Below are 25625 nucleotides of genomic sequence, written 5' to 3' on the forward strand. Positions count from 1 at the left end.
GGGTGGCCTGGGCGGAGCCACGAGTGGGCGCCTGGGCCACCCGCGCCGCTCGGCGGCCCTTTTTCCACCTCCTGTGCCACCTTCTTGGCAGGCCGCAGCCGAGCCCGGGTTGGAAAAGGGCGGAGCGGGGCCTCTGCCGCCGGGTAAGTCCCTGACCCTCGGCTGCTCTCGCCCGGCTTGCTTGCTCCGCGGCGCCGGGAACCCGACGGCGGGCGATGTCGTTGGTGGCGCGGGTGTCGTCTGGTTCGCGTGCAGGGCCGGGCTCAGGGGGCGCGACGTTCCGGGGACCGGGCCCAGCTCCTCGGGCTGCTGCCGCCCCGGGTGGGCCGGCCCCTCAAGCACCGCTGTGGGTAGTGGGCGGTGATTCCTGTTCCCTAGGCGTTGGGATGCCGGCGCGACGCCCGCTCTGCATCTGGGCGTTTGTGCCGGAGCGAGCTCCGGCGGCTTCCCTCCCCGCGCATCCCTGCCACTCCGGCTGGCCGCTGGCGGCGCGCTGCGCTTTGAAGCGCCCATGCCGCGTGCCGGGTTGGCTTCCTTTCTTGAGAATGGGCCCAATGAGTGTGCTGGGGGAAGTTCCTGTAGCTCTGGGCTTCAAGGGCTTTCTGGGTTATAAGATTTCCCGTACAGCAGTTGCAGCGATCAGCCTTAGTGCCCCTGCGCCAGAGAGCCGAACAGGGTCGGAACCGCAGTGCAGATTCTGCCTCCGTTCCTCTGGTGAAGGTGCAGGTTTGGTCTTGGCTTTGCTGCTGCCAAACCTTGTGACCGTGGGCTCGGTGCGTTCATGTGAAGTCAGATTTCTAAGGTTCCTTTTCAGCGCCACGTTTCTCTTCAAGTCCGTGATGAGCTTAGTCTTCGTTCTGCACCTTTAAAAAGAATAGGAAATGGGAAAAGTTCGTGAAAGGGCTGTCAGCAGGGGGCAGGGGACGAAGATTTATGAGGCTAGTTTGCAGGCTGAAAAGGGAATGCCAGGTAGGTGAGAGAATTTATGAACAGTTACCTGGGAGGAACTTGGAAAGCGTGCCGAAGTACCCACAGCAAATACTGTTTAATTACCTCTCTTCACAGCTGTACAAATGAGATCAGAGAGAACAACATACCAAGTGTAAGGGAAAGGGTGCAGAACAGAGAGGAGGCAGATACGAACTTGCAGCCAGACTGAATGTATTCAAAGGCAAGCTCCATCACCAAGTAACGGTGGAAGAGAGAGGGTGGGTAACTTAGCCTGTGTGGGAAGTGTAGGGAGAATCCTCTGGAATTCTTCCTGTGCAGCATTTTCACCCAGAAAACAGTTTCATGCAGACAGCTTTCTAACTCCTCAGTGGAAAAATCCTGCATTTATTCCAGATGTGGAGGATTCTGTACCCACCCACCCACCAGTCTTGCCTGACAGCTTCTGCACAGGACCATGTGGAGGGAAGACCAAGCGACCTTGGTTTGAACACTGCGCAGCTGGGACCGGGAAAAGTCATTGTTCCTTTGGGAAGCAGTGTTTCCTCATCCGTGAAATGGGAGTAACCATATCTATTTCATAGGCTTTTAGAAAGCCTGTGTAGAAATGTATGGTCATGCCCGATGCCACGTATCCAGCGATGACAGCTAGTATTGTTAGGATTGTGTTCATAATGCAGGCCACATCGTGACAGAGGGGTGCCGAGTGGGAAGCGATCTAGAAGCTCAGCCTCCCCCAAGCTGCCCCCTCCCCGCCCCTGCAGAGTTGTCCTCCCTTGCCTGGATCTGGGGCTGAGACAAGGTGACCGCCAAGGCCATGTGAATCTCTGATTGCCTTGAGCTGTCAGTCTCGGCACATCAGTGGCTAGAATTGGAATGTTTCCAGAAACTGTGCTTGGAAGTATAGGAATGTGTGTAAGGGGACTCCTTCCAAAGAGGGCCCCAAAACAAAGTGTATGTTGACCAAACAGAGATTGCAGCCTGGGATCAGTGAACCCCGGAGAGGGGCAGCTTGGAGTAGCTTGGCCAACACCGGCTCCCCCAGGCCAGTCTTCACCTGCACCTTTTGTTTGGATGTTTGTCCAACTCCCCAGCTCTCTAGTTCAGGCTTAAGCCAAGTGATTGTTTCTTTAACTCAGCAGACATTCACCTGGGAAGGCCCAGTGGTCTCATCTGTTCAGGGAATCCAGTGCTAGCATTTGGAAAGGAAAGTGGAAGAGTCGGGAAGTGGTGTTTAGTCTCTGGCTAGCTAACTTGCATTGAATAGGAAGGAAGCTCTTTCTTAGAGTCTGGGGGTGGAAGCTGCTGATGGGGGGGGGGCACACTCATTTGTGGAAGGTTAGTTTCACTTAGGTGGCACATCTGGCTAGACACTGGGGGTTTGTGATCCCAAGCCACAAAAACTATGAGGAGGCAAGTCCACGGCCATTTGGAGCTCTAGTTGACTGCATGTAGGTATTAACTAAGAGCCTTGGGTTTTAATCTCATTAAAAATGTAATATTAAAACTGTCAGAGGAAACCGTAGTGGAAATTCATTAAAACTAAACTAGCAAAACAAATAGAAGTAGTGGCAGAAAACTAGGAAGTTAATCAGTGAGATGACATGAGTCATATGACAGTACGGTGGTTAAACTTTCTTACAATTAAATATCAATTAGAATCCCATCTCCCATGTTTTTTTTTTTTTTTTATTTTGGGGGGGGGCTGGCATTTGGAAGAATATATTTTAAAGTTTGTGTTTGTCTTTCAATATGTAGTAGGAAAAAAATCACTGCTAAATTAGATAAATAGAAGGAAGAATCAACTTTAATGTCAGCATTGAAAATTAACTGCTTAAAACACGATTTAAGTGACTGCAGCTTCCCAGGCAGGAAGTGGCTGTTGTTTATTAACTCAGGAACAACCCTGGTGCTTGGGCTGCGCCCTTGAGATCCTCATTCCCTGGGATGGGGGAGAGGGGAGAGGGGCTGGGGGCAGGGCCCTGGTGTCTGTATTTTAAGAAGCGATTCACCTGGCTGAAGGCCTGATAAGGAATCCTGTGTTCCACACTGGTGCTTGAGGCAAATATCACACCCCCAAGTTAAATTAAAAGTCATTGGCCATCACCGTGGCTGCCGGATTCTGTCCCGGTTGCCCCTCTTCCAGGCCAGCTCTCTGCTGTGACTTCCCCCTATCGGATAACTTGAGGGAGAAAACTCAGATAGAAGTTTTTCTATTTACATCCAAAAAGCCCTTTGTTCCAAGAGGAGCAGAGGTGGGGAAGCAAGACCCAACTCCTTAACCACCCCCATCCACACCTTCCCCCTCCCCCGCCCCCGCCTCAACCCGACTGTGGGGCCTCACTCAACCGGACTGGGACTGTGCACTCAGTCCTCTGCCTCCATGCTGAGCCGCCTGCCTGGCCTGTCCAGGTGTATTCTGTCCACTCAACTGCTCCTCCCCCCAGTCCGAGCAACTGTGCACTCTCTCAGGTCCTGTCTGGAGAGGTGCCCATCCGTTCTTACGGATGTCCTTTTCCCTAATAAACTTTGCTACTTCTGCTTTCCACTACTCTGTCTCATGTCTGAATTCTTTCTTGCAGGAAGACAAGAACCCTGCCATTCACCGGTAACAAAACCGGTATCCATATGGGATGCCAGCATTGCAGGTGGCAGCTTAACCTGTTATGCCACAACGCTGGCTCCTATATTTTCTCTTAATGTTTTTTCTCCTTTATTAAGTACATTTTTAGTGTTTATAAGATACATTCTCCTACCAGTACATTTTTTGATTTTGCTTGGTAATATTTCTCCTTAAAATTAATAGAACATTAGCCGGTGCCGTGGCTCAGCAGGCTAATCCTCTGCCTTGCGGCGCCAGCATACCGAGTTCTAGTCCCGGTTGGGGTGCCGGATTCTGTCCCGGTTGCCCCTCTTCCAGGCCAGCTCTCTGCTGTGGCCAGGGAGTGCAGTGGAGGATGGCCCAAGTCCTTGGGCCCTGCACCCGCATGAGAGACCAGGATAAGTACCTGGCTCCTGCCATCGGATCAGCGCGGTGCGCCGGCCGCGGCGGCCATTGGAGGATGAACCAACGGCAAAAAGGAAGACCTTTCTCTCTGTCTCTCTCTCTCTCAATGTCCACTCTGCCTGTCAAAAAATAATAAAAAAATTAATAGAACATTACTAGAATGTTTTATGTTTAGAATCTGTGGATTCTAAAAAATCTCCATACCCCACTTCTTTATAATAGTGGACAACCTCAGGTGGCAGCAGAAAGAACTCTGCACTTGCAGTCAGGATGCTTGGAGTTGTCAGCCGTGTGGCCTGGCAGGGGGTGACACTGGGTGTCCTAATCTGTGAGGATGGCAGTAACTGTCTTCCTATCCCAGACTTGTGGGGGAGTCCACTGAACTCACTTACAGAGAACATTTTGTTGGTGTCAGTACTTCCACATGCCACTGTTATGTAGTTATTATTTTGCTTTTTAACTTGACAGTCAGCAAAATCCAAGAGAGGGCTGGAAAAGGTATTACTGGTTAGTAAATAAATGATTGTCTCTTAATAATGTGTTTTCCTAACTTATAGTGTTAATCATCAGATTAGTTAGGAATTTGTAAAAGCTAAGAGTTAAGTATAGGTGTTGTTAACTGTTTTCAAGGATAATAGGTAGATGAGATGATTTGTTGGGAGGGCCAGAGTTTGCTACATAAAACCATATGATTGGGGCCGGTTCTGTGGCGAAGCCAGTAAAGCTGCCACCTGCAGTGCTGGCATCCCATATGGGCGCCGGTTCAAGACCTGGCTGTTCCACTTCCGATCCAGCTCTCTGCTATGGCCTGGGAAAGCAGTAGAAGATGGCCCAAGACCTTAGGCCCCTGCACCTGTGTGGGAAACCCAGAAGAAGCTCGAGTCTTCTGGCTTCAGATAGGCCCAGCTCCGGCTGTTGCAGCCATTTGGGGAGTGAACCCGCAGATGGAAGATCTCTTTCTGTCTGTCTCTGCCTCTATCTCTCTGTAACTCCACCTTTCAAATAAATAAATAAATCTTTTTAAAAAAATATGATTTTCAAGTTCCATATCTAATAAGCCTTCTACCTTATTCATTTGTGATCCCTCTGAATTTGGTTAACATTTGTAAATGAGGAATGGCTATCGGTAGATTTAATCTAGGGACTTCTGGGTTTCTTGTGTTTTCTCTTAGCTTTAACGAGCTCCTTGGCCTGTTGAGAACTGCCGTTCTGGGCAGTGGTGACTTGTGAAGGTCACTTCCACAGGTAGTCGCTTCCTGGGAAAAGTAGACTTGGGAACTCCCTAAGCACATGCATAGTAAAAGCACTGGGCATGTTGCTTGCCAATACTGACTCTAGAATATTCGAAATTCACTTTAAGCCAACAGTAGTCACAGCTGATAGCATATACACAGAAGTAGGTTGATTTGCATGTGTTTCCTGGTGATGGATACCAGGCCAGAGTTTCCAATTCAAGTCCCAGAGATCCACAGAACACATGAACATGGAAGGCCTGGCTGTGGTGCCAGTGAGTACTGTCACAGTGGGTAAGGGAAAGGAGGATGGACGGTGTTCGTTGGGTGTTTTTATAATATTTAATCCCCACAGTAGGCAAAGGTAAGCATTTTATTTAGCTTAGAGAATAGAAGTGAGCTGTTCTGCATGGTCGTGCTGGCTTCTGTGATGGTTTTTCTACAGATTTACTGGGGGGAGGGGCCAGTGCTCTCATCCAGCGGTTCATTCTCCAGATGCCTGCAATGGCCACAGGTTGAGCTGCGCCAAATCTGAGAACCTGGAACTCAAACCAGATCTCATAGCTGAGTGACAGAAACCCATGAGCCATCATCGCTGCCAGGGTCTCCATTGGTTGGAAGCTGGAGTTGGGAGCAAAGCTGGGAATCAAACCAGGTGCTCCGATGTGGGAGTTTGGTGTCTTAACCACTAGGCCAAGTGTCTGTTCTGGTGATTCTGGCTTTGAACCTAAACTTGGAGGTTAGCAAGAATTTCCCCTAGGGAGAAAGAGTGTGGCTCCGACCAGAGTCTGCCTCTTTCCATCATGCTAGGCTGCCTCCCAGCTAGTAACAGAAGATGGCCAGAAGAGAGCCCACGTTCACAGAGTGTGAGCTCCAAGTAGGTCGTGGCAACTTTAAGTTCATTTTTGCCTTGCCACAAGGGTTTGCAACATTTTTCTGTCAGTGCATCTGTGGAATGCGTTGCCTCCTGGTCTGGACTCACTAAGACAATGTCAAATGAATGGCAAATATTTGTTGCACAAGAACAGATTGAAGATAATACAGACTACCCAGAAAGCCTGTGGCGCCCTGGCGCCCTACACTGAGTGCATGCACACTTATCAGGGTTCCAGCACAGAGATTACTCTTTAAGGCCTGAGTGACAGTTGAGGCCACTGGTAACAGGACAATAGAAAGAGCTGGTTTGGGCCTTGGGTGCTAAGGGAAGCTGAGGCTTCCTTTGGGGTGGGGGGTGGATTGCGATGCTTGCATCTGAAACCACTTCCCAAATAAAACCAAAGAGTTGAGAGAAGCAGCTGCCTGTGTGCAAAATCCTAAATGTGAAACCCCTTCCTTTTGTGTCCAGGAAGAGCCACACTGGAGGCGATGTTTGCATAAATCAAAGAGGAAAGCAACAGTGGGAAAATGTCAGCCCTCAACTGGAAGCCGTTTGTGTATGGAGGGCTGGCCTCCATCACGGCCGAATGCGGTAAGGACCCCTTTGCCCGCTGCGTGGGAGGCTGTTGGAATTTCAGCCTGCGATTTCGCTCTTGATGTAAAAGCAGTTCAAGTGCAGAACGGGAGCTTGTGAAGCAATCTCAGAATTCTAAAGTGTCTTTTTTTGGGTGCTGTTTTCAAGACGAAATAGTCATTTGGGTCACCCAGTAGCAGTTTGGGGCTCAGAGTTCAGTGGGGGAGAAAGTTGGGTCTGTGGACCAAACAAAATCCTCGTGCGTCATTTCTGGCTTGCCGCGGGCCCCCGCCTTCCCCCTGTTTATGCATTTGGCTGTAAAGAGGTTGGGACACTCTGGGGTCTTGCCTGAGCCAGGTGAGGTTGACTGTGACTGTGGAGTCACTGTCTAATTGGGTACACTGGCCACAACCTATGCGTGACTTCCTCGCCGGGCAGGTTCATCTTGGATCCTATCTGTTCCTGGGTTTGTTTATTCTCTGGAATCATTTCTTCAACAAACATTGATTGGGGAGCCTCCGAGTGCCCAGTGTGAGGCTGGACACTGCACTGCTTCCAGGACTCAGCTGCTGCTGAGCTGGGACAGATGCCCGAGGAGTCCATGGGGACCAGGGTGAGGGTCAAGGCTTAGATTCTGTGTGCTGGTGGGCTCTTCCATGGACACAGTGAATCGGACTTCCTGTGTGACACTGGGTTTTACATATTTGGGTGGACCTTTAGGTACTATAGTAGACATATTTACTTGCTTTGTCAGATTATTTGTTTAGTTTTTAAATAACTTATTTATTTATTTGAAAGGCAGAGATACAAAGAAACCAGAGATCTTCTATCTGCTGGTTCACTCCCCAAATGGCTGCAACAGCTGGATCTGGGCCAGGTTGAAGCCAGAAGCCAGGAACTCCCACATGGGTGACAGGGGCCAGGAGCCAAGAACTTCCACGTGGGTGGCAGGAGCCCAAGGACTTGGGCCATCTTCCTCTGCTTTCCCAGGAGCATTAGCAGGGAGCTGGATCGGAAGTGGAGAAGCTGGGACTTGACCTGATGCTCATGGGATGCCTTTTTTGCAGGTGTTGGCTTAACTCACTGTGCCACAACAATAGACGCAGATTTCATTGTAGACTGTTTTGTAAGCCACTTTAGAAAGTGAACTTCTTTATCTCTATTCCTTTATATTGAACCCAATTTTAGCCTTCACATAGTTACCCAGTAGTAGCATATGTTTTTAAGTGGATTTCCTGTTTGTATAAATCATTCCATGGGGGCCAGCACTGTGGTGCAGTGAGTAAAGCCTCTGCCTATGACTCCGCCATCCCATGTGAGTGCCAGTTTGAGTCCCAGGTGCTCTACTTCTGATCCAGCTCCCTGCTAATGCACCTAGGAAAGCAGTGGAAGATGGCTTGGGTTCTTGGGCCCCTGCATCCATGTGGGAGACTCAGATGGAGTTCCAGGCTCCTGGCTTCAGCCTGGCCCAGTCCTGGCCATTGCTGACATTTGGGGAATGAACCAGTGGATGGAAGATCTCTCTCTCTCTCTAAGTCTGACTTTCAAATAAATAAATAATTTTTAAAAAATCATTGTAGGTATCTTCTTTGAACAGCAAGGCAGCCTTCCGAAATCCTATGTAGAATAAGATCACGTATATAAAAATCTAAAGAAAAGAAAATAGGTTTATGCTTCCTTTTTGGTTTTATGCATCTTTTGGTTCCCCCTGTTTTTATTAATAGGAAAAATTTTGCAATGTCTGCCATTTCTTGATTCACAGTGTGACTGCTTCCTCCATGAACTTTATGTATCACTAGCCTTTATGTAGTGAAATTTTCTTTTTTAAAAATTTTAAGGCACATTTCCAATTGATTTAACCAAGACAAGGCTCCAGATTCAAGGCCAGACGAACGATGCAAACTTCAGAGAGATTAGATATCGAGGAATGCTGCACGCGTTGGTGAGGATAGGCCGAGAGGAAGGGCTCAAGGCGCTGTACTCGGGGTGAGTAGACCTGCTGCATCTGTGTCCCTGTTGACCTCTGCTGGTGGCTAGCCTTAAGACTCAGACTTCACGGAGGAAAAAGCTAAGGTTTGGGGTGTATTTGATCACAGCAGTTAGCAGGGTGGGTTCGTCACCTATACTTCCAACGTTATTTTTTAAATACAGATTTCATTTAGTGAATGTGTTGGGGGAACCACGTTTTTATTATGTTCAAGTGCAGACAACAAAACAAAGATTGCATTTGTTTAAGAACATCCTGTTAATTCAGTTTTTCATTCTTTGAAAACAATCCTTTCCTGTAGCTGTTCTGAATTCCCATGGTTTGCCACAGGGTTGTTGAGGGATGCTTTGGGAGTGCCCAGGGAGAGAAAACAACACCCACCATCTTCTTCCTCCCTCCCTCCTTCTCCAACTGACTGAACCCACCCGGAAGTCAATTGGTGGGGGAGTGTGGGTGATGTAGGCCTTGGGTGTCACCCTCTCAGGGCACAAGGGAAGGGTGAGGGTGAATTGGGAGGCTAAGTGGCAATCGGCCGTGGCACACCGTCTTAAGGAACCATGCTTAGTAGGGGCTGCATGTGTGTAAACGGGGTTCCGAGGGAGCTGATAGGGTCTAGAACATGGTAGAGAGAGGACCTCAGTCCCAGACTTGGGGGTGGGAAATTGAGGGGGGTGTGGTTTCAGGAACGTGGTCAGTCCAGAGGGCACTGGATCAGATTTTGAAGGATCAAGAATCGTCAGCCAGGTGAGATTAGAGGGGAGCTATGTTCAGACAGAGCCAGCAGTATATGCCAGAGAACACGGACCATTTTAGGAACTACAGGTAATTCAGCCTGGGTGTAGTATGGGAGTTGACAAGAAGCAAGGGATGGAACTGGAGTGTTCATAGCAGTTGGGATAGGGACAGCCCCACCCATGCTAAGCATCTTGATCACCTCTATTACACCACTGGTCTCATCCTGGGCGCACAGCACCTGCATGGATTCACCATCCTAGAAGGTTTTTGGCTTCTAGTTGTGTCATTTTAAAAATGAGAAATTGTACATAAAATCTGGGTTTCCTTTGAGGAAGACTTACATTCATTCACTTATGACAACTATAGCGGGAGTCGAGGGTATTCTCTCCAGTTTATGAAAGGCCTCACTCACATCATGTATGTGTGTATACAGTTAGACCCTCACTCGCTCATGGCTTCCACCAGGTTCCTGTAAGCATTGGAGTTTTCTATGCCTGTAGCAGACAGAAGCTGCTGCAGGGTTTTAAGAAGTAGAATTGACAAGATTTCCATTGTAAGAGTTGCCTGCCTGCCCGTCTTTCGATGGAAGTAGAAGCCATGGGAGTAGATGAGCTGCCCAGGGCGTGTGTGGAGCAAGGGGTCCCTGGAGGACACAGGATTCAGAAGTGGAGAAGGTGATGTCACTGCAGATCTGGGAGGAGACAGCTGCAGGGGGCCTGAGCAGATACTGCACAGAGGCTAAATGAGCTACTCCTTGAAAGGTGTCATTTGATTAGCAATAGAGATGTCAGCTGGTCACTTCCTTGAGGGGAGCTTTGAGGGAGGGCACTGCAAGGATCCCAGATTGCGTGGGCATGGTGGGCATGGTGGGCGTGGGGTTGGAGTGTCACAGGAGGGGCATATGGGATGGAGAAAGCTGACTTGTTTCTCCTGGTTCTGTCTTGAGCTTGCTTGCTTCCGTATCGCAATGGGGAAAGTTTGAGGGAACAGGGCGAACCTCAGGAGGTGGGAGGTGACACGGGAGGTACTTTCCTGGGGAAGGGAAGCCCTTGCCTTTTCACTGAATGGGCACTCGGACTCCTCGTGTACTACGTCTTCATGGAGGGGACATACGTTGGGGGGGGGTGGGGGCGGAGCTTTCACTGAGCGCACTAATAATTGGTGCAAACGCCACTGTTCTCTCGCTGGATTTTGAGTTGTGATAGACCGTATCCGCGCCGTCTGATTGTGGAAGGCACTCTGTGGGCCGTCTGGAGGAGTCTGATGTTGAGATTGTCCTTGTCCCTTTGCGCTTGGTTTGACAGGATCGCCCCAGCCATGTTGCGCCAGGCTTCCTATGGCACCATCAAGATAGGCACTTACCAGAGCCTGAAGCGATTATTTGTTGAACGCCCCGAAGGTGAGCGGACAGCAGGGGGCTGTCTTTATCAAGCGATTTCAGAGCAGGGTGTTCAGCTTGCTGTAACTTCACTGCTGCTTTGTGCTTCATGTGAGTGTGGGGGGGAGGGGTAGGCGTTGCACCTGCTGCTTGGATGCCTACATCCCATGTCAGGATGCCCGTGTGAGCCCTGGCTGCTCTGCTTCTGATCCAGCTTCTCAGTGCCTTCTGGGAGGCAGCAGATGATGTCCCAAGTGCCCCTGAACCCGGTGAGGGAGACTTGGATGGCGTTCCAGGCTTCTGATTGGCCTGGCCCAGCGCTGGCTGTTTGGAGAGTGAACTATCAGGTGGAAGATCTCTGTGTCTGTCTCTGCCTTTCTCACTTTGCCTTTCAAGTAGAAGAAAAGAAATAAACATTGAGGGAAACAAGGGCAGGTCAGTTATCAGCTGAATTGAGGTGAGCAACACTTACCAGGGCCACGACTACAAACAGCTCAGTCAGTTGTGGCATCTGCAAAGTGCCTGTTCTGGAGAATATGTTGTCACTGTTCTGTCCAGCTGATCTCTTGGTATTCAGAACTGAGTTCTTTTTTGTAAAAAAAAAAATATTTTATTTATTTATTTGAGAGGTAGAGTTACAGACAGTGAGAGGGAGAGACAAAGAGAAAGGTCTTCCATCCATTGGTTCACTCTCCAAATAGCCGCAACAACCAGAGCTACACTGATCCGAAGCCAGGAACCAGGTGCTTCTTCCTGGTCTCCCATGTGGGTGCAGGGGCCCAAGGACTTGGGCCATCTTCGGCTGCTTTCCCAGGCCACAGCAGAGACCTAGATTGGAAGAGGAGCAGCTGGAGCTAGAACCCGGCGCCCATAAGGGATGCTGGCGCCACAGGCAGAGGATTAACCTACTGTGCCTCGCACCAGCCCCAGAACTGAGTTCTTACTCTCCATGCCTGGCTGGCTCTGTGACGTGATTTTCACCCATAGATCTTTCCATGTCGTTTTCACAATGAGATGAGCACTGGCCACCATTAGCTGAGAGTGGGAGAACAAGAGCTAAGATGCTTTGAAAGTACTTCAGAATATTTCAAACTAAACACATACGACAGTCATTGACACTTTCTATGTCAACTCTCCATGTCATCTCTTAGCAATATATATCTTTTTAATTCTTCTAACAAATGCATCTTGTCTTGATTATAATGGTCTGAATTTATACACCAAGTAAATTGGTAGGTGGTTTCTCACTTTGTATGATGGTTTGTGTTCCTTTTTAGGGATCAAGAAATTTTGCTTAGCAAAATCCCTTTAGCCAGAAAAAATACTAATCTTTTAAGCATTGCTTATTCATACATATTCATAAAGTACACAATTATTTTTTTTTTAAGATTGATTTATTTATTTGAAAGGCAGAATTACAGAGGAAGGGAGAGGCAGAGACAGAGTGAGAGATCTTCCATCTACTGATTTACTCCCCAAATGGCCACAATGGCCCGGGCTGGGCCAGGCTGAAGCCAGGAGCCAGGAGCTTCTTCCAGATTTCCCATGTGGGTGAGAGAGCCCAAGCACTTGAGCCACCTTCTGCTGCTTTCCAGGCCAGTTAGCAGGGAGCTGAATCAGAAGTGGAGCAGCCGGGACTCGAACTAGTGCCCATAAGGGATGCCTGCAGTGTCTCAACCCACTACACTGCAAGACCAGCCCCACAATTCTTTCTCTTACAGTGAAGGAGTCATGTGTACATGAGTTACACCTATGTTTGAGTTACTCATGGGAACAATCCTGTATGTTTGGAAAGTGTAATGCTATGTCTTGGTTTACAGATGAAACCCTACTGATAAATGTCATATGTGGAATTCTCTCTGGAGTCATCTCTTCAGCCATTGCTAATCCAACAGATGTTCTGAAAGTAAGCCATGCTCTCTCGATCTTACCAGCACATTTTCTTACTGAGAACAACATTTGGGTAATGAAATCTGTGAATATAACAGATGCAGTGTATGTGAAAGTGTTCCTAATGTAAGTGCCAGGACATTTTAACTTTCATTGCCCACCACGGGGATGTCCCCCTGACACAGATAAGTTCAAAAGAGTTCATTTTGTAGACGTTGGTTTTGCTGGTTGAACAACAACAAGATCAAGTTTGGATGCAGCTGAATCTCTCTTTTTTTTTCCCTGAAAAATCTCTTTTGTTTTACAAAATATACAAGTTTTATGCATATTTCGACTGCTCAGTCATGACAATTTCTGGATGCATTTTCTTATTGTTAATTTTATTTTAGGAATTACAAATGAAAAATATTTACTTACCCCAATCAGACATAAGATGTTAGAATGACCTTATTAAGAACGCTGGGCATACAGTCTCCTTCAGTCCCTTTTGGAATAAGGCAAAGAATGAACTAATAAAATAAAATAAAAATTAGGCATCAGTTACTTTTTGAGCTTTCGTAAGGTATGTCTCTCTACCCCCCCCCCCAATATTATTTAACTGTGTCTTGTGCTTCTACCTTGTACTACCTGAGTAACACCCAAATGAAATAGGAAAGATCCTGTGTAGCAGGGTTTCTGACAAGCAGTACGTTGGGTGCCCTGCAGTGACACGGGCCCCATAGTGGAGCTGCAGCATGGGAGGCACAGACATACAGGGCGCTCTTGTCCCAAGTTTCCCAGTGTTGAGGTCAGAGAGCTACAGAAGAATATCTGTACTCCTGGCAATTTCCTAACTGTATCTCAGGGCTCATAGGAAGGCAGTTCCTGTATATTGGTTTATTTTCCCACATTAGTGTGGCAGTAATGGTTCCTCTTAGAAGTTCGTGGTGATGTGTTTGCTCTCTAAACAAAAATGAGGGCACCAGTTTTATTTTGTTTTTAACGATAAATCTCTTTTCATTCTTAAGAATGCAAAGAGAGTTGCATCCAACTTTATGTCTGTGGTGGAATCTGGTCACATGGATTCCATGGCCTTTGTGAAGTTCAAGTGTAACAGTGTGTAATGAGCATCATGTGGCCATCACACGGCCAGCTTGCCTGCATACCTTTTGGTCCCGCAGGTTGGAAATAGAAGTGACTTGGAAAGACTAATTTAAGAACTATGCTTGCTATGCCCAGTGCTGCCAAGTACATCAGATAACTTTTTTTTTTTTTTTTTTGACAGGCAGAGTGGACAGTGAGAGAGAGAGACAGAGAGAAAGGTCTTCCTTTTGCCGGTGGTTCACCCTCCAATGGCCGCCGCGGCTGGTGTGCTGCAGCCGGCGCACCACGCTGATCCGATGGCAGGAGCCAGGTACTTACCCTGGTCTCCCATGGGGTGCAGGGCCCAAGCACTTGGGCCATCCTCCACTGCACTCCCGGGCCACAGCAGAGAGCTGGCCTGGAAGAGGGGCAACCGGGACAGAATCCGGCGCCCCGACTGGGACTAGAACCCGGTGTGCTGGCACTGCAAGGCAGAGGATTAGCCTAGTGAGCCACGGCACCGGCCACATCAGATAACTCTTATTAATTATATTAAGTCTTTAGCATTAATATCATTTTCTCTCTTTCCTACATATAAACCTTTCAGGAAATACACAAGTACTTCAAAAAGTTTGTAGAAAAATGAAATCAAAAGAATTCAGGTCTTCAAAGAAGGAGGTACCTTTCTCTGAAGGGAGGAGAGAACCTCCACTTTGACTATGACCTTGTCTAAACAAGATAAGAGTTGGAGAACTCAAGGGGCTTCCATAGCCTTGGAAACTCATGACTGGTGCATAGGGAGATTACTGATGCCATAAACGGGAGTGTCAATTTGTAAAGTCAACAACAGGAGTCACTGTGCACTTACTCCTCATGTAGGATCTCTGTCCTTGATGTGCTGTACATTGAGGCTTAATGCTATAACGAGTACTCAAACAGTATATTTCACTTTGTGTTTCTATGGGGGTGCAAACTGTTGAAATCTTTACTTAATGTATACTAAACTGATCTTCTGTTAAAAAAAAAGAAGAAGAAGAAATTAGCAATTCCCAACTTGACTCTCACTGGGATTAAACATGACAATAGGTCTGATCTGATTTCATCATCATTTAAAAAATCATCTATTATTTTTCACTTTATGTTTCTGTGTGGAAGCAAACTGTTGAAATCTTTACTTAATGTATACTAAACTGATCTTCTGTATATAAAGAGAATTGAAAATGAATCCTCATGTGAATGGAAGGGGAGAGGGAATGGGAAAGGGGAGGGTTGTGGGTGGGAGGGACGTTATGGGGGGGAAGCCATTGTAATCCATAAGCCGTACTTTGGAAATTTATATTCATTAAATAAAAGTTAAAAAAAAAAGAAAGATGAAATCAAAAGAATTTAAAAATTAAAAAAAAAAAATGGAAACCCATGCATATTTTTTCAGAATACAGGTTTTCAGTGAACTATTTTTTTAAATATTTATTTATTTATTTGAAAGTCAGAGTTACAGAGAGAGAGAGAAAAGACAGAAATATCTTCTATCCTTGATTCACTCCCTAAATTGCCTCAAGGACCAGGGCTGGGCCAGGTTGAAGATAGGAACCAGAAGCTTCTTCCTGGTCTCCCATGTGGGTGCAGGAGCCCAAGCACTTGGCCATCTTCTGCTTTCCCTGGGACATTAGCAGAGAGCTGGGTCAGAAGTGGAGCAGCCACGACTCAAACCAGCACCCATATGGGGTGCCAGCACTGCAGACAGCAGCTTAACTCACTGTGCCACAGCACCAGCCCTTCCATGAACTTTTTGAAGTACTCTCCTATACTATTTTCTATCCCTCTCGAAAATCTTTTCCAAAAAATTAATTTTAGGGCCAGTGTTATGGTGTAGTAGGTAAAGGAAAGCCAGAGAGCTTTACCCACTATGCCACAGCACTCCCCCACCCCCGCCCCAATTTCTTTTTTGATACTTAATGAATTGCTGAAGGGAGGATTCTTTGGACTCTCATTAGATGCTTTTTGGAGTTTCTAGAGTCCTGAGGACCAATTCTTACACATATGCAGTGTGGTGAGGACGTTGTAAAGTGGCATCCTGGTAGTATCTGTATCACAGTGTTTTTTCTGTTGATGGGAACAGTAGCAGTTGAAGGATTTTCAGAGTTGCACATCAGTAGGAAGGAGTGGGCTGGTGTCCATTCTCATGTTGGTCTTTGGAATAATCCCTAGATACGGATGCAAGCCCAAAACAACACCATTCAAGGAGGAATGATAGGCAACTTCATCAACATTTACCAGCAAGAGGGGACAAGGGGACTGTGGAAGGTAAGCTTGAAGAATGTTTTTTAGCTGACTTTTTAGTTCTTCCTTTTTTTCTGTCTTTATTTTTTCCTGTCTCCATTGCTTGTTTTAATCTGAGTGGAATAATGGAATAAGGGGAGATATTCCAACATCTTCTGTTCTTGAAGGCATCCTCCTCCTTCAGCTCCGCCCCTGTCACCTGGGAATGTGGGGACCATGTCAGGAATCTGAAGTGCCCTTTGACCAATTCATATAGAAGAAGTGAAGGTTGAACTTCCCTTTAGTTTGATCATTTTCGTTTTGAAGAAAGAATTCTATGGAGAAGCTGCCTGGGTTCCCGTTCTGGTGTACATTTTGATCTGTATGGTGTCCTGGCTCTTAAGGAAACTGTGCTTAGGCAAGAGCTGACCTGGGGTGTGCAAGAGCTGAACTGGGGTGTGCAAGAGCTGACCTGGGGTGCCATCTCCTAGTATCCTGGTGGCTTTTCAGTTTATAGCATGGTTCCCCAAGATCATCCAGTGTGAGCGCTCAGTGTGACAAGGAGACCAGAGACTCTCAGAGGCGCCTTCTCCTTGGTCACCGTCTGGCCCAAAGTCGTACAGTTAGTGCCAGAATCAGAATTAGATTTCACTTTTGAGTTGCCGCCCTGTGGTCTTGTCCCTTCAGTCACTCTACATTTCTGCCCAGCAACAGGAAAGCATAAAAATTCATGGCAATTTGTAGGGTGGACCTTTGCATATTTGTAAGACTTGTTCTTTGCAGGCAAATCTGAATTATTTTTCTTATTAATATTTTTACCCAGGGTGTGTCCCTCACAGCTCAGAGGGCGGCTATTGTCGTTGGTGTGGAGCTGCCAGTCTATGACATCACCAAAAAGCATCTGATTCTCTCGGGCCTGATGGGAGACACTGTGTATACCCACTTCCTGTATGTTTATGGATTTTTAAAAATTAATGTTTTAGGTATGCATGAGTGTGAGTGGTAATTTGATATAAATTTATAGAAAACTAATTTTTTTAAAGATGTATTTATTTGTTTTGAAAGACAGAATTGCAGTGAGAGGGAGAGTTAGGAATATCGTCCATTTCTTGGTTTACTCCCTAAATGCCTGCAACAGCCAGGGCTGGGCCAGGCCAAAGCCAGGAGCCCAGAACTCCATCTAGGTCTCCTGTGTGAGTGGCAGGGACCCAAGCACTTAGGCCATCATCCTCTTACTTCACAGGCACCTTAGCAGGAAGCTGGATCAGAAGCAAAGTAGCTGGTACTCCCATCAGCACTCCATTGTGGGATGCCAGCATACCAGGTGGCAGTTTAACCTGCTGTACCACAGCACCTACCCCAAAATTTTTTGTAAAGATTTATTTATTTATTTATTTGAAAGTCAGAGTTACACAGAAAGAAGGAGAGGCAGAGAGAGAGGTCTTCTATCCGCTGGTTCACTCCTCAATTAGCCGCAATGGCTGGAGCTGTGCTGATACAAAGCCAGGAGCCGGGCCGGCGCCGCGGCTCACTAGGCTAATCCTCCGCCTTGCGGCGCCGGCACACCGGGTTCTAGTCCCGGTCGGGGCACCGGATTCTGTCCCGGTTGCCCCTCTTCCAGGCCAGCTCTCTGCTGTGGCCAGGGAGTGCAGTGGAGGATGGCCCAGGTGCTTGGGCCCTGCACCCCATGGGAGACCAGGAAAAGCACCTGGCTCCTGGCTCCTGGCTCCTGCCATCGGATCAGCGCGGTGCGCCGGCCGCGGCGGCCATTGGAGGGTGAACCAATGGCAAAGGAAGACCTTTCTCTCTGTCTCTCTCTCTCACTGTCCACTCTGCCTGTCAAAAAAAAAAAAAAAAAAAAAAAAAAAAAAAACGAAGCCAGGAGCCAAGCAGCTTCCAGGTCTCCCACATGGGTGCAGGGGCCCGAGGACTTGGGCCATCTTCCACTGCTTTCCCAGGCCATAGCAGAGAGCTGGATCAGAAGTGGAGCAGCTAGATCTCAAACATGTGCCCATGTGGGATGCTGGCACTGCAGGCGGCGGCTTTACCCACTGCAACAGGGTGCTGGCCTCCAAAATTTTTAGAAATTTTAAAAAAAGTTTATTATTAAAGTGTTATATTCTTATATTTGAAAAATTACAACTCAGAAGTAGAACAGGACAAAATCAAAGTCCTTACCTTTTACAGAGGTAGCCTTTGTTACCAGTTTGATAGATATCTTCCAGACATTTTCTATGTGTATACAAGATGTCTACAAAAGTACATTACACACTTTAATATTTACATATATATATATATTTAGAAAGATTTATTTATTTACTTTGAAGGAGTTACAGAAATTGAGATCCTCTGTCCACCAGTTCACTCCCCAAATGGGTACAACTGCCAGTGCTCCGCCAGGCCAAAGTCAGGAGCCAGGAGCTTCATCCAGGTCTCCCACATGGGTGCAGGGACCCAAGCACTTGGGCCATTCTTTGCTGCTTTCTCAGGCCATTAGCAGGGAGTTGGACCAGAGGTGGAGTAGCTGGGACACGAACCTGTGTCCATATGGGATGCTGATGTTGCAGGTTGCTGCCTTACCCGCTCTGCCACAACGCCAGCCCCTAGGTATATTTTATTAACATAAATAAAATCATGGTTTGTATTCTCCTTTCTGCTTTAAAAATTTTAGTAGAACTTCCCAGGTATCTTTCCATAAGTCAGTACTTAGAGACTTCATTTATTTTTAGTAGCTGCAGATGATTACATTGTATGAATATTTCATGGTTTATTTGATCCATTTTTGGGATTGTGATTTTGTCCAAGAGGACATTTGGCAATGTGTCAAGACTTGCGGTTGTCACCACTCGGGGAAGTACCGTTGACATCCAGTGGTTAGAGGTTAGGGATGCCGGTCAGGCGGAGACACTTTCTCCGAGTCGATACCATTCAAAGAACAGAGTTCAGCTGGGCAGACAAGTGGTTCCTGAACTGGGTAGCACTCAGGACCAGAAATGGTTCTGAGAGCTCCTTCCCACCACGTGTGCCGGCGGTATTTATAGCCAGGGAAGTGGAAACGCCGCGCAGAGGGCCCCTTCCAGCGGTTCTGCTCACAGTTTGCACTTCGCAGTGGAAGCAGCCTCACACAGCCATTCTGATTTCTACTTTGAGTGTGGTCTATAAACTGCCGGTGACATTGAACCCTTTATTGTAACACAGGCCTGGGGTTAGGTGGCTTTGCCCAATGGTAGGCTGGTGAAAGTATTCTGAGTTTGTTTAAGGTTTCTAGGCTCAGCTATGACGTTCTGCAGGGTAGACATATTAAATGCATTTTCAGCTTGATATTTTCAGCGGATGCTGGGTTTGTTGGGATGGAACCTCATTGTAAATTCAGGAGTATCATTGTAGATATAGCCTGATTTTCTGGGCGTTTGGACATGCTTTGGTAGTTTTCAGTCTGTGATTGGTGGAAGGTTTAGATGCCATGAACAGCTGAGACTCAGTTACTTGTTATGAGTTTATTCTCAAGTTGGGTTGAATGTTATTTAAAAATATTCAGTCAGGTGCCAGTTATGTATGGAGGCTCGTATAGGCCAAACTTAATTCAGTTTAACAATACCAAGTGTGGTCTGTGGTAATCTTGTGAGACCAAAATTATAGTCAGAGCCTAAGACTCCTGGTGGGCATTACAGTAGGGAGATCTTTTTCTTATCTTTCTTTTTATCGTCTTCATTTAAAAAAAAAAAAATGTTTAACTGAGGATCAGAGCTGTGGTGTTGCGGGAAAAGCCACCACCTGTGACACCGGCATCCCGTATGGGTGCCAGTTTGTGTCCCGGCTGCTCCGCTTCTGCTCCAGTTTCCTGCTAATGGCCTAGGAAAGCAACAGAGGATGGCCCAAGTGCGTGGGCCCCTGCACCCACGTAGGAGACCCAGATGAAGCTCCTGGCCCAGCCTTGCTCATTGTAGCTATCTGGGGAGTGAACCAGCAGATAGAACATTCTCTGTCTCTGTCTCTGTCTCTCCCTCTCTCTTTCTCTCTCTCTCTCTATAACTCTGATTTTCAAAAATAAGTAAATCTTAAAAAAATGTTTAACTGATACAAAAGACTGTACATTTATGGGGTACCATGTGATGATTTGATACATGTATACATTGTGTAATTTAAAATCGGGGAGTGGGCCTTTAGCTTAGCAGTTATATACCTGCATCCATGTCAGAGCACGTGGGTTTAGTTGCAGTTCTCAACTCCAGCTTCCTGTCAGTGCAGGCCCTGGAAAATAGCAGTGATGGCTCAAGCAATTGGGTTCCTGCCACCCACGTGGGAGACCTGGTTTATAGCCAACTTTGTCCTCAGCTTTGTCCTAACCATTGCAGATATTTGGGGATTGAATTAGAAGATGGGAGCTTTCTCTCTGTCTCCCCCTGTCTCTCTGTTATTCTCTTTCTCTCAAATAATATTTGAAAAATGTTCTAATAGGGGGAAACTTGTCTTTGCAAACAGAGATCTTTTTCTTTGATCTCAGAACTGCAGGATTATGATTCGAGTGGAAATACTTGTGCCTACTTACGGGTTGGTAGATGGAGTAGATCATCCCGGGAGGACTTTCCCTTGGCATCCCAGAGCCTCAGAGCTGTCCTGAGCTGTGGCTGGGATTTCTAAGCCAGTAATCGGTGTAGATCTTTAAGGGATTTGGCCGTCTCTGGCTGGGGCCCTCCTCCCTGACCTATTTCCTTCTGCTCCATGTGACTTGTACATCGTCCTGGGAGGCAGTGTCTCCCGCCCGTGACAGTGGCTGCCGTGGCTGGGTGGGCGTTAGCGTTTCCATGTTTCCAATGGCATCTTCTTCATAGTTCAAGCTTCACCTGTGGTCTGGTGGGGGCCTTGGCCTCCAACCCTGTGGATGTCGTGAGAACACGTATGATGAATCAGAGAGCCCTTCGAGATGGCAGAAGCTCAGGCTACACAGGTACCCTGGACTGCCTGTTACAGGTGAGAAGGAATGAGCGTGCAGGGCTGTGAATTGTGTGGCTTTTTTTTTTTTTAACCTCAGATGTTGAAGCTAAGAGGAGAGATGCTCTAAAGCCCTGAGATGTACATATGGGACACAATTGTTGCCACACTGGGGCTACAGTTTATAAATATGAAATCTAGGTGAATGTTGAGACATGAAAGCTCATTTTCCTCCCACCCACACTCTGCCATGAAGGAGGAAATCGTAATGTTTCCTGTGATCATAGTAGAACCGTGTCTCCTTCCTAAATACACCTTCTTCCTGTTGAGTGAAACTAGGATGCAGATCCCTCATTCAGACAGCTGTCGAGGAGCAAGTCGGTCTTGGTGCACAGCTCAGCGTCTGTCACTGGGTCCACCTGCTCCCGGACGGGTGGCAAATGTGCCCAGAGCCAGAGAATGGGGACCACTTGGTGGTTCCCGTTCTCTGGCCTCATGCTGCATCCTGCACTTCAAGTACTGCCTTAGTGTAGCAAAGTTAGTTACTTTTGTCCACTCAACAACTTAAGAAACAGTGGTGGGTGCTCTGAAAGATGTCTCTGCCACCATTGCTTTTTAATTTCTGACCTGTTTAGGAGACCAAATCACATGGCAGCAGAGACCTTAGCTGGAATTATATCTGATTTTGTATGCATTCAGCTGCTGTTCATTTGCTTTCTGTGGGGCTCAGTCAACCCTCTGAACAAAGAACCTTAGTCTTCCACCTACAGTGAAACCTTTAATGAATAAAGATGGGGTAAATATTTCATAGACATTTCTTTCAAACAAGATTTAATTTTGCAGAAAAATAGATCAGTCTGGCTAATAATTATTAATGCATTTGATATAATTGGAAAGTTGGAATTAACTCTTTCTTCTTTTCCTTTTAACAGACATGGAAGAATGAAGGTTTTTTTGCCCTCTATAAAGGGTTTTGGCCAAATTGGTTAAGACTTGGTCCTTGGAATATCATTGTATCCTTTTCTGGATAAAAAAGAATGTAGCTAAAGAATATATATTTTAAGATTTATTCTTTATTGGAACAGCAGAGTTTACAAAAAGAGAAGGAGAGAGAGAGAGAGATTTTTCCATCCACTGGTTCACTTCCCAAATGGCCACAATGGCTGGAGCTTGGCCAGTCTGGATCCAGGAGCTTTTTCAGGTCTCTCACGTGGGTGCAGGGGCCAAAGCACTTAGGCCATCCTCCACTGCTTTCCCAGGCTCATTAACAGGGAGCTGGATTGGAAGTGGAGCAACCGGGACTTGAACCAGTACCCACGTGGGATGCCAGTGCTGCAGGTGGCAGCTTTACCTGCTACGTCACAATGACGGCCCCAAGGATATTATTTATATAAACTATCCTGTTGTTAATTATAACTTAGAAACAGTTTATTCTGCTGAGTTCTCTGACTCTTATGTCTGAGAAGCACAGTCTGTGTGCAGGACACTGTGGCTGCTAATTTAATGAGGGTGTTAGTGGGAGGTAATGTTGTTTATAAAGATGTCTACTTGGCCCCTGTTCTGGGGGCGGAGGACATTTATGATCTCAGAGAGAATCAAGCACTGATTCTATGGCCCAGGCAGCCTGGGAAAGGCGTGGCTGGCAGCAGCATTCCTGAAAGGGCGTGCCTGGGAGGGACAGCAGCCAGCTGCTGGCCCCTCTCCCTGTGGGCCCCGGCGGGCGCAGGAACAGCGTGGCGGTTCCTTAGCCGTGAGGAGGCAGCCTTGTGAAGAAGGCCTGTTGGTGTTCGCCATTCTCTTCTTTCCCTTTATCCACTCCTCCCTTCCCGGAAGGCTGTCTGGTGGAAGCCATCGAGGTGAGCTTCCTCGGGCTTGCCCTCTCCCTCGCCCGCCCTCCCAGGTGACATTGCTGAGTCTCCCTACCCCAGCAACATCAGGGAGCATTATAATCCGTGTGGATGTGCCTAGGGGATTTGTCTGTCTCAGCTGGGGTCCCTGTGCCCCAAGCCCAGGGCGTGAGTCCGCCCCAATGCACTGTTCGTAGCTGTGCGGTTTGCACTGGGGTTGTTAAGGTGGCATCTTCTTGGTTAGCCTTAACCTGTAACTGCAGTTCTTTGTGACCTACGAACAGTTGAAGAAACTGGATTTATGATGGAACTGGTCTGCAAAGGACCTGCGCCTGAGAAAGCCGACTTCCGGAACAGCACAGCCTCCTGCGTATCACCTGCCTCTCACTGCTTGGCTCATCGCAGATTCTGGGATGTGAGCGACAGATGGGGACGGGGTGGGCTCATACTGCTGTTGGCATGGGCTGCCCATCATCCCTGCACCGTGCTGACACCAGCCTTACCGCTCAAGTGCCCCTCGACAGCACGGAGAACGGACACGACGCGTGTTTCTTGCTAAAGGACCCTTGCAAGGAAATCGGGACCATGCTGTTTTCTTCAGAGAGAGCAGCTCTTGATGGGAGTCAGCTTATAGCCAGGAATATCTGAGTGCCCTGGAAAAGCCCATCGGAACCGTGCAGGGGAGCCTTCAAGAGGGCCCAGTGGTGTTCCTGGGCCTCTGGAGCTTTCGCTTCTTGCAGCAGCGGAAGAAATTCCAGGAGTGGAGACCTGCAGTGCAGGTTACGGATCCTTGGGAAATTGTCCTGTTCTGGGAGGATCCTTCACTTACGGGGATTTTCGGCCTCTAGAGCCTGACCTTCAGGAGGCCTTGTTACGGCATTGGCAATGTCTAGACTCGTGGAGGTGGGATGCGTTAGCTTGGGAGGCGAACGAGGGCTATGGGGGTGGGAAGCATTTTCAGACAACTTGAGCCTCTGTCTTAGGAGATGTGAGTCACTTGCGCGACGATTTTTAACAAAGTTTATTATTTCCCAATCTGTGAAACGAGGATAGTAACGTCTATTGTTGGAGAATGTCAAATGCTACTGGGGAGTCAGAGGGTACACTCCCCCGTGTACACCTGCTGGCCCTCAAGGAACCATTTGTGTCTACAGGAGTCATGCCATCATGGGCTTCCGGTATTCATGAGTGAAGCCTGCGGTTAAAGAAGGAACACTGCACACTGCACGTGCTAAGGTTGTAACACGTTTTGCTTAGCATAAGCTTGCAAGTGTGTTGAAGAGTGGAGTTTTTCAGATTCCCAGTTTTTAAGCCTTCATTTGTATCATCTTCGCTAAAACACTTCCTGTCTTCTCGGACTTCCTCATTGCTTTGGTTGGACAGTACTTGCTTGACATTTTCAAAATGATTTCTTCAGTGCATCTGTGTATCCGGTTTCTGATAAGAGGTATATAATATTTCCCCTTTCCTTTTCTTGATCCTATTCTTTTCAAAGCAAAAGGTGGCTCTGAGTCCCAAGAACATGCAATTTACGCTTCTAGAATGCAGCCCCAGGAAAGTGAATGTATTTACTTGGGTCGTTTCTGATCTTTGGGAACCATGGTAAACGCGGTAAACACAGACTAGGGTTCCAGGCAGACCCCTCCTGCAGCGAGTGCCGGGGGGGGGGGGGGGGGGGGTCCCCAGCCTGTCTGGGGGACTCCTTCCTCTGTTGATAGAGAAGACAAAGAATGAGAGAGTTTTTCATGGAATCAGAAGCAGTTTCCCTCCCAGCCATTCTCACCTTTTCTTCTTTATGAATGTTTGCTTTGAAAAAGATTTTGCAATGCAGAATTTTATTTCCCAAAGTAAGAGCCTTAACAAAGTCCTAGAAAACCCAGGCAGGACAAAGGTGACTGGTTGGTCTGTAGGTGTTACTTGCTTAAGGCTAGGGTGAAAGTGTGCATCTCTCAGGCCGACTGTAGGTGGCAGTAGAGGACCCTACACCCTTTCAGACCTGGCTCCTGGTACTGAACCACATGTCGCAGACTTTTTTTCTCTTACCAAGACATTCCGTTGATGGGATACTTTCTATGGAAAGGCTCTCAGCTTTTGAGTTCTTTGAGTTTAAAGGATTGCTTTTTTTTTTTTTTTTGAACCATTCTTTTTCAAATGCAGAGAACATTTTTCAAAGTGTACATATGTCTAAAACAGGAGAAACAAGTTCATTTTCAAAAACCATATAGTTAAGGTCAGACATTATTAAAAAAACCATTATTATAAAAACCATATTAGTTAAGGTCAGTCGTTATTATCAACTTGTTCAGATTATGTCCATGTTTATACCAGGATGAGGAGCAATTCAAACCTCACTGTAAAACTCAGCCACGTTGTAAGACAAAGACAAGCGCAGTTTTCTTCAGCACAGATCTAAGTGCCTTATGGAACAGGACCTTACCCGCCTTGTTTCTTACTCTGGTTTTTCTGTTTCCTGAAAGAGTTGCTGTAATTATCGAAGCTTCAGAGAAACAACTTAGGGGACTGGATGACTTGGTCCCCTTGTTTTTTGGGGGGTATGACCACATACAGGTTCCTCCTTCTTTTATATATTGCTGAAATCTGGCAAAAGAATGTCTAGTTTTTATAACCAAGTTGAAGAAGATGGTTTAGTTAGTTAGTTTGTTTAAGGATTTATGACCATTGACACCGAGTGTTGCGGATCTGCAGTGTTAACAATGGCTCTAGTTCCCTGTATTTATTCATGTGCTAGAAATCGTATGCTTTATATGAAGGGTATACATTTTTTTCAAAAGCTTTTGTACCCCAAGCTCTGTATTTAAACATTGTTGGAAAGTGTGCTGTGAATCTTGTTGCATTTATTTAATAAACTGGAGTAATATATAATAATAATAATAAAAA

At 47.0% G+C, this 25625-nt stretch overlaps 1 protein-coding gene across 3 annotated transcripts; it reads left to right on the forward strand.

The window, feature by feature from the left end:
- SLC25A30 (solute carrier family 25 member 30) lies at positions 1 to 25625 on the forward strand. Of its 3 annotated transcripts, XM_089304117.1 has the most exons (11): positions 5 to 143; positions 1345 to 2399; positions 6533 to 6655; positions 8476 to 8623; positions 10664 to 10758; positions 12558 to 12643; positions 15898 to 15993; positions 16772 to 16896; positions 20781 to 20919; positions 21813 to 21893; positions 22991 to 25625. In XM_089304117.1, the coding sequence occupies exons 3-11, from the start codon at positions 6592 to 6594 to the stop codon at positions 23030 to 23032; spliced, it is 876 nt and encodes a 291-aa protein (XP_089160243.1). In that variant the 5' UTR covers positions 5 to 143; positions 1345 to 2399; positions 6533 to 6591; the 3' UTR covers positions 23033 to 25625. The 3 variants fall into 3 exon arrangements, 2 of the variants coding, with proteins under 2 accessions (XP_002713005.1, XP_089160243.1); XM_002712959.6 differs by lacking the exon at positions 1345 to 2399 and having other exon boundaries at positions 1 to 143; XR_011378795.2 differs by lacking the exon at positions 1345 to 2399 and having other exon boundaries at positions 2 to 143; positions 16772 to 16931.

The sequence above is a fragment of the Oryctolagus cuniculus genome, chromosome 9, assembly GCF_051225735.1.
Source record: "Oryctolagus cuniculus isolate XC-2025 breed Fujian yellow rabbit chromosome 9, ASM5122573v1, whole genome shotgun sequence".
NCBI lineage: Eukaryota > Metazoa > Chordata > Mammalia > Lagomorpha > Leporidae > Oryctolagus > Oryctolagus cuniculus.

Bases quoted from the DNA above. Each gene is read 5' to 3' on its own strand.
- SLC25A30 (XM_002712959.6), top strand. From the start codon at position 6,592: ATGTCAGCCCTCAACTGGAAGCCGTTTGTGTATGGAGGGCTGGCCTCC. The intron at 8,624-10,663 runs GTGAGTAGACCT...TTGGTTTGACAG, and splicing joins CTCAAGGCGCTGTACTCGGG to GATCGCCCCAGCCATGTTGC. The intron at 20,920-21,812 runs GTGAGAAGGAAT...TCCTTTTAACAG, and splicing joins CCCTGGACTGCCTGTTACAG to ACATGGAAGAATGAAGGTTT.